The following is an 8590-nucleotide window of genomic DNA, read 5'->3' as shown; positions in this document are numbered from 1 at the left end:
TAGGAGTAGAAGAAGAGTACTGCTAGTAATGATTCATTAATTCATAAATACAAAAAAATAAAAAATTGGGTATAAATCTTTTCCTAAAATGTATCTGTAGTCGTAGTAAGAAGAGGAGGGATAAATAGATAAAGACGCGGTTTGAAGGGAGACGAGACAGATTGATTAAATTTGATTAAAGTAGCATACTTTTGATGGTATGATTCAATTATTAGGAGGCCCGTGGACTGAGAACTGTAGAGTGTAGATCGGAATAATGACAATAATAGAGAGTATATTGTCACAGGTGAAATTTATTGACTGAATCAAAGGGAAAATCTTGGAGATGTAGCTTTCACCGGCATGATTGCTTTCTTGGATACCATCATTTTATTTTCTGACTGTGACACGATCTTTCTTTTTTTTTTTTTTTTTTCAGATGTAACTATCCATTTTACTGTTTATGATTAATTATGTTCAAGCGATATCGAATCCTTTGCAAAGGGAAGCTCTCCCAACGATGTTTTTTTTATTTTCATGGATTTCGAACCCGAAATTTCATAATTAAGGTATGTAAATCCATTTCACTTGCACGAACATCCGTTGTTACTGTGACACGATCTAAGACGCTCTTCTTCTGACTTTCTGCCTGGTGAAAAATTAAAGCAGACCTCAGGCAGGCCCATGATGACTGCTCTTCTATCCCTCGGTTTTGGTAATTTCATCAAATCAATTGTCTTCTCTTCTAAACAGTCCACGTTTTCACTATGATCTACCAAAGGAAAGGAGTAAAGCTGCTGTCAAGTGTACTTAATAATGGGGATGTGACCAGTTCTTATTCGAGTATCAACTATTAAGAGCTAACCAGCACAATAAATTTCCTTGTGGACGAAATTAGGTGCCTTTATCTCTTTCCTTCTTTTTCTGTCTATGGCTTTTAGATCATGATGAGAGTTTTTTAACATAGTAAGTAATAATTAAAAAAAGTCTTCGATTGAACTTAATAGATGTGTGGAGATTTCTCCGGCGTAAGGCAATGGCTTTGATAGCTACTACCAGCTTGTAGCTTGGACTTAAGGCTGAAGGGACCAAAGTCACCAAACCACCAACCAGCTGTAGCGTTCACAAACCAAAGCGAGAATGGCTCCCATAAAGTGGTGGTCCGATTTACCAAACCTGACTCTCTATGTCTCTCAATCGGAAATGGACCTCCTCAGTCTGTTCGGTTATGTAATAGGTTTTAACATTCATCAGTATAAAAGTATATAATTTTGATATGAAAACGCAAATTTGTTTTGAATTAATGTAAAACTCGCGATGATATCAAAGTTATGGTATTAACTTGTACTAATTATATCAATCAGTCGGAAAACGAGACCTCCTCAGTTTCCATTTTGTTCAATCATGTTCGATAAAAAAGTATAAAAATTTGTATGCAAAGCTCACGATGATATCAAAATTATATCAATCTATGTACTAATTTACATGATTAGACAAAATTTGAACGGGGCTGGTTTGTCTGGATAGGGTATTATTTGAAATATTATTTGGAATAATTACTGTAGTACTTTTTTGTGATGTGATGTATGAGAGATAAAAAATTGATTGAAAATATAAAAAGGTGAGTTGAAAAATGTGTTTATGATGCAACCGAAATATTATTTGAAATAATCCAAACAATCCATGATCAGTGTTGGTGGTTGGTCATGTGAGATCAGTTATCATTAACGTTGACAAGATTGAAGAAAAGAGGGTAGTAATGCTAGTGAATTGTTGTAATGATGATGAAGGGTAGAATAAAAAGGAGACGTTGATAAAGGGGAGGCATGCAACTGGAATCCAACTGGTTAAACTCAATTCATCAATTGTTGCTCTCGAGTCCCAACTTCCGATGGACGACAAGTTTCCGGCATCCAGCACTCGTACAGCATTCCTCCTTTCTTTTACCAACGTATTTTGCTTGTTATTCGCTTTAGTTTTAGTCTTTTCGTTCACTCTCTTTATATATATATATATATATATACACACACGTGTGTGTGTGTGTGTGTGTTTGGGGCGAGGGCTGATTTAGAGTTGTTGGACCACTTTTATACAGCGCTGGTGTGTCTTGTCATCACGAGTTGATGACAAGACAACCACCTTTTTTTTTTTTTTTTTTTTCTATTAGTGTCGTTAAAAAAAAATGGTATCGAGACATTTCTTCATTTTCAAATTAAGCAAACAATTAAGCGACATTGATAAGGAGTATTTGTATTTGACTTTGGGTCGAAAGGATTCCATGCGGCCAAACTTTTATCTAAATAATGCGACAAAAACTGTATTCTTTTGTTTCCCAGGTGCTAAGCTAGGAAACAAACCAAAACGCTGACGCCACTAACAGCTATATATATATAAACAAAATTAGGTATGTACTAATTTCGCTTTCTTTAAGTAATAATGGTTTCTTCCATCTCGAACAAAAGACCTCGTCAGTTTTTGTACTAATACCTATTTATATATAATACACGCACTCCATTCATTGCGTTATTTTGTTTGAGACAATGAAGAGGATAGGCCCAAAGCCCAAAACTCCTCAGCGGCTGATGATTACCATCTAATCTAACCTTCAACATTAAATTATACTCGTACTGCTGTAGTGTATACTACCACACACACACACACACACACAGAAGAGACAGAGGAGAGGCGGCTTATAAGTTACTGTATGTCCCTTATCTCAGTATTAAATGTGCGTAGTTAATAGTAGCAGTATAAAATTTTTAAGTAACTATGATGAGTAGCAGAAAAGCTCATTGATTGACGTATCCAAACAAATGGAAATGAAAGCAGTTTCCCGACTCTGTAGTACGGACTACTAGCAGCATATAGGAGAAGCAAAAGGAATTTTCCACGGCTCAACCGGATAACGGGAGCTGTAAAGTAACACATGATTAAAAAAAAAAAAGAAAGAAGTATGATTCATATTTAACTGATAATTACAAATACAGGTCCCGAGTTTAGATTTATCCCATCCTCCTAGTCCTCCCTGCTGCGGCTGGTTGTAGAAAAAGTGAACAATTTTTGTGATGGTGATGCAAAGGACCAAAACGCAGAGAGAGAGAGAGAGACTAGTTAGTAGTGTGTGTGTGTGTGTCTTTGGGTGGTTGGGCGGTGGTGGTGATTGGTGCTTGCTGAGCCTGAGGACCAAGGAGGTTATGGCATTGGTGGGTGGGGGGGACTATGGCATTTTGTGTACATTACACGGGGACACGTCATGACCTTCCGTTTTCCTTCACTTTCAAAATCACATTAATGGACGATCAATTAAATACTAAATCAATAGAGTTTTTTTTTTCAAGGCAAATCAATCAATCAATAGACTTTTATTATTGTTGCTTGTTTGGGTTATAAATTCCCCCTTTTCTTCTTCGATTTCGTCACGTCATGACTCCCATGTTCGGGTTCCTATTATGCGGAATGAACTACAAAAAGAAGAAGGAGGTTATTTATGTTTGTCTTCAAATTTGATATGGAATGGGCCATAATCGTCACTTCGCTTCAGTTTCCGTTTGTTATTTGGTTATGGATTTCAATTCCGTTTGTTGTTTGGATCCATCCATCCATCCATAACCCAAAAAAGCAATGGAGAACAGAACAGTCATGGATTATCATCGTCTACAAACAAACATTCGTCATACCGTCTAGAAATCAGAAGAAAGTTTTTTATTCTAGATGCTAGTACGTGTTAATCTTTACAACATCTGTGAGCACCCTCATTCAACCGAAAGTACTTAGCATAAGTGAATCCAGCAAACAGCATTCATATCCTATGATTATTAAGTGAACATAGATTGGACATTATAACATGTTCCTTGTGGAGGCCAATTGTGGATTTGTCCACCTCGCCAATCCCTCATCTCGGCAACCGTCTTGGGGAGCAGGACGCCTGGACTCCCTGGTGGTCAAGAGGGTGTTGGGATGGTACCGAGAGGACCTTCCCAGGATTCGAACCCTTGACCTTAAAGGTCTTTGGATTGAATGCCTGGTACCCATTGGGCTGTGTTGGGATGGTACAGTAGTCCAATGGGTACCAGGCATTCAATCCAAAGACCTTTAAAGTCAAGGGTTCGAATCCTGGGGAGGCCCCTCCCGGTACCATCCCAACACCCGCTTGACCACCAGGGAGTCCAGGCGTCCTGCTCCCCAAGACGGTTGCCGAGGTGAGGGGTTGTCGAGGTGGACAAATCCACAATTGGCCTCCACATTCCTCTAACCCAAAAATTTTGTATTCTCCTGAAATGAATAGATCTCCTTAAGAAGAAATTTTTATTTTTTTTTTTCAAAAAAGGATCTCCTTAAGGTATTAGTAAAAGCAAACTTGGCGGTGATAACTGTTGAGTAACTCACTAGTAATAATTGATTACAAACGAGCATGGCATGGCATGGCACTAACTGCACTTGCTGACGCAAATGCAGATTGAACGCTTGTGTACATTGGCTGCTGCCATTATGTATGGGTCATCAGCAAGGCAAGGTACATTTGCTTTACTCGTTATGGGTAGCCCGCCATCTTTTATTCATTGTTGCCCAGAATCCCAAGAAATTCCTACCCGGATATGGATGGGATGAGATTAGCCTGCCTAGGACGGACCGGGAGGATGTCGTTTTGAAGATTGAACAAAAGCAGCATCATGATATCATCTTTGTTGTCATCGGGCAGCCACAACGTTCGTTTTCTGATCATCCTAACGTTCGTTGACCTGTTACCTCCAAGGTTCCGACCTTAACTTAACCGCCGCACCGCGTACTATTTATTTGCACTCTTTTATCAGCTATACCTACCTAGTACACGCGACCGCCCCTGCCTTATCTGGGACCGACAGGCACACATATCGATCGGCATTTAATTCATCTGTCTATTCCCCAGTTTACTCGTCTTTCGCTTCCTGGAGTATCCCTCTTGTTACTGCTCCTAACTTAGCAGCCGAAGCTTCTCTTTAGCCGTACCTCGTCGAAGCCTCCAATGGCTAATAGCGAAGATGACAGCAACAAGCCCAATTCTGGAAATTTCAGGTACTTGATTGTTAATCCTCACAACGGTGGATTCCGAGACCTAGCACGGTTCTTCATGAAGAAAGATAAAGCGAGCGGTGCAAAATTTCTGGAAAGTTCTGATGAAGGGGTTCTTGAGGAAGAGTTAGGTGGCGCTGCGCATGGCGATGATGACGACGGAGAAACCCCTGATCACAGATGGGTTATATTTGTGTCTATCTTAGTCAGAAAAATCATAGGCATTTTCAGGAAACCCATGGAATGGACTGGTTATCTCGTGGAGTTCTTCCTCAACTTTTTCACTGTCAATGGCAGCTTTCTCGGTTTGCTATACAACATCCTGCACGGTGAAGTCCTTAATTTCTTCCCAGAGATTGCGTTTTTCCTTTGCAATTTGATGGACCTACATGATTGGAGTTGCACTCATCTACACTCATTTTGTAATAAATCCTATTGGGCTAAATGATCAAACAGGATTCAATCAGAAAATTTCTAATGTAGCCTTTTCTTGAAATAACATGAATGCATACATAAGCGCTGACTGTCATCTCTTGCATGTACGCGTTACTGTCTGAATCTCCGCATGTTGTCAGACAATATGCTTTTTGCACTCTTACAATACGATGTTATTGGCCCTTTATGTATTCAATTCAATAAATGATAATGCCCTTTTCAGTTTGCGATTCTGCTTCTAAAGATTTAAGAATTGTTTAGGGGATTTGAAAAGAGTTCGTAGTTTATTCTATATTCTTTTTTTTTTTTGCAATTTCCCTTCGAGCAGGTGGCTGTGTGAATTTGGTGTTCGGTTCTGATATGTATGCTTGTCTTGGTCTTTCGTTTCAGTCAAAGGGAACCTTTACTAAATTTTGAACTACCTATGTTGCTATTGCAAGAAGTGCTGCTACTATCTGTTCAGCTGTGTTCTTCACTAATCAATGCCGATGACAAAATAGGAAAGGTAGTGCTGCCAAATAGAGGCTCTGAGACTTTCATTAGTGCAATTGGGCATCTTGATGGACGCATATATCTGCACAAGAGCGAGACAATTACTAGAGCAGTTGGTGAACCTGAAGTAGAAACAGGAAGCCGGACTCTTATGGATCTATGCATTATGGCTTCCAAGTTAGCCTACGAGAATGAGTTGGTTGTCAGGAATGTTGTAAATCTTCATTGGAAGGTAAGCCCCTTTACTTGTATGCCATTTCCTCCTTTTCAGTTCACAAATAGTTAGACATTCTTTAAATGGTGATTAATTTCTCTTGTTTTGGAAGAGCAGATGCACTTCGTGGACTTCTATAACTGCTGGAATGGTGAGACTCGACTTGCTACTCATGTGGCATGTACATCAAACAGTATTAGTGATAATTAACCAATTTCCCTCCGTGCTCATTGGAGGAAAAAATATTAGGCAAAAATTGAAAAAGAAGTCTTTCGAGAATCCTCAGACTACAATGCGTAAACCTGTGTCCTCCGTTGTGCTTCACTCTTCTCTGGGGAATTTTAAATCCCTAACATGTATTTTTGTTTCTTACATTTTGTTAATATGGAATTTTATCTCTATTGATAGATTTCCAGAAGGATAACTCCACTCAAGTTTTCATTCTATGTGATAAACCAAAAGATGCAAACTTGATATTAGTCAGCTTCCGGGGAACAGAGCCATTTGATGCTGATGATTGGAGTACTGATTTTGACTATTCCTGGTATGAGATCCCCAAACTTGGAAAGGTGCACATGGGGTTCTTAGAGGCTTTAGGTTTGGGAAACGGAGTTAATGCATCTACATTTCAAGAAAATCTAGGAATAATGAACAAAAAATCTACCAACATGAACGGTATTGATGTGAGAACCTCTGCTTCTGAATTATCTTCGTCATTTGGTGATTCTGATTCGCAAGGTGGATCAGAGCAGTCCTTTTATTCTGAGCAGCCCGCAAAGGTAAGCAAGGAGAAATTCTTTCCTCAAATGGGAGAGAAGACTGCTTACTATGCTGTGAGAAGCAAGCTTAAGGACTTACTTCAAGAGCATAAAAATGCAAAATTTGTTGTCACTGGGCATAGCCTAGGAGGGGCCCTGGCTATACTATTCCCAGTTGTTCTAGTGCTGCATAAGGAAGAGGAGGTCTTGCAAAGGTTGCTGTCTGTGTACACATATGGACAGCCCAGGGTGGGGAACAGGCAATTGGGAAGGTTCATGGAAGCACATCTGGATCATCCAGTCCCCAAATACTTCAGGGTGGTCTACTGTAATGACCTTGTTCCAAGATTGCCATATGATAACAAAACCTTCCTGTACAAGCATTTTGGAGCGTGCCTGTATTACAACAGCCTCTACATCGAACAAGTAAGATTCTTATTCTATTTTTCTTGTGTTCACATCCTAGATTGGTGTATAGTCTACCTATGGTTTGGTAGCACTGGTTATAAAGTTGTATCTTACGAGGTAATATCTCCAGCACTGAGCTACAGACTCTTTTCACATGGGTTTTTTTCCATTCACTTTGCCGCTGCCATTTTTGTCTTAAACATGCAAGGTCTGGATGATAAGATGTGAAACTAATCAGAAGAGTATCATTGTCTGCTAAGAATGCATACCGAACAGTTAAAAGAACATATTACGTTCCCAAAGTTTTGCTAAAAACTTTGCGGTTTTGTTTCACTCCATACCCTATCTTTAAAATGATCAAACCTGTGGAAGAAACTTACTTCAGAAATAACAAAAGTTGATTTCCTGTTATTTTTATGGCTGATGATCTTTCACTTCTGTTTGTCATCGAAGAAAGTAGATGAGGAGCCAAACAGGAACTACTTTGGGATCAGATTTCTGATTCCAGAGTATTTGAACGCTATGTGGGAGCTAACTAGAAGCTTTCTGGCGGGTTATGCATATGGGCCAGAGTACAAGGAAGGTTGGGTATCCACACTGGCCAGGGTTGTCGGACTTGTCATCCCTGGCATTTCCGCTCACAGCCCACTGGACTATGTTAACTCTGTAAGACTCGGAAGGGAGAGAATCCAGATGTCGTCCTTATAGAAGGCTGTTATTCCAATTATTTGTCAAAGTTTTAAATAAGTAATAATGCAGTCATCAAGAAAATGGAAACTTGACAAGTAATCAAATGCTTCCTTTGACTGTTTATCAGTTGAGGATATGTCAGTTTTGTATTGCCATCGAGTTGTTGCTTGATGTTGCGGTTTTTGACTTGTATTCCAGATCATCTTTTGGTGTCTGAATCGAGTTTTTCTTTTATAGCCATAATTTCTCACTTTTGTTACCCTGCTTGCTTGTAAAATTCAAATAGCCCAACATATTGTAATGCTACAATTAATTTGTGTGAAACAGGATTTACGCACCGTGTGTTATTTTGTCAAATTATGTAAGACGCTCATACACCGCAGCCTGTTTCCAAAACATAAGTCTAAGAGAAGCTACCATAGCTGCTGCAAGATGATAAAGAGGTTTGGCTTGCTTACATGGAACACGACTCTGCTGAGTTGTTCCTGCTTGCCAAAAAGTTGCATTATGCTGGCTGGCAAATCGGATTTCTGATGAGTTGCCATTGCAGCAATGCAGTTTGGTT

At 39.4% G+C, this 8590-nt stretch overlaps 1 protein-coding gene across 1 annotated transcript; it reads left to right on the top strand.

Moving 5' to 3' along the window:
• The first annotated feature begins 4814 nt into the window (after positions 1–4814).
• Positions 4815–8382, top strand: LOC113767426. Its single transcript, XM_027311522.1, has 5 exons — positions 4815–5357; positions 5964–6187; positions 6287–6320; positions 6578–7353; positions 7789–8382. Exons 1-5 carry the CDS (start codon positions 4982–4984, stop codon positions 8041–8043), a joined length of 1665 nt encoding a protein of 554 aa, XP_027167323.1. The 5' UTR covers positions 4815–4981; the 3' UTR covers positions 8044–8382.
• The last annotated feature ends 208 nt before the right edge of the window (positions 8383–8590 follow it).

This window comes from Coffea eugenioides, chromosome 4 (genome assembly GCF_003713205.1).
Source record: "Coffea eugenioides isolate CCC68of chromosome 4, Ceug_1.0, whole genome shotgun sequence".
Taxonomy (NCBI): domain Eukaryota; kingdom Viridiplantae; phylum Streptophyta; class Magnoliopsida; order Gentianales; family Rubiaceae; genus Coffea; species Coffea eugenioides.
The sequence above is the reverse complement of the archived record's forward strand: the minus strand, read 5'-3'. Positions and strand labels throughout refer to the sequence as shown.

Bases quoted from the DNA above. Each gene is read 5' to 3' on its own strand.
- LOC113767426 (XM_027311522.1), top strand. From the start codon at position 4,982: ATGGCTAATAGCGAAGATGACAGCAACAAGCCCAATTCTGGAAATTTC. The intron at 6,188-6,286 runs GTAAGCCCCTTT...TTGGAAGAGCAG, and splicing joins TTGTAAATCTTCATTGGAAG to ATGCACTTCGTGGACTTCTA. The intron at 7,354-7,788 runs GTAAGATTCTTA...TTGTCATCGAAG, and splicing joins ACAGCCTCTACATCGAACAA to AAAGTAGATGAGGAGCCAAA.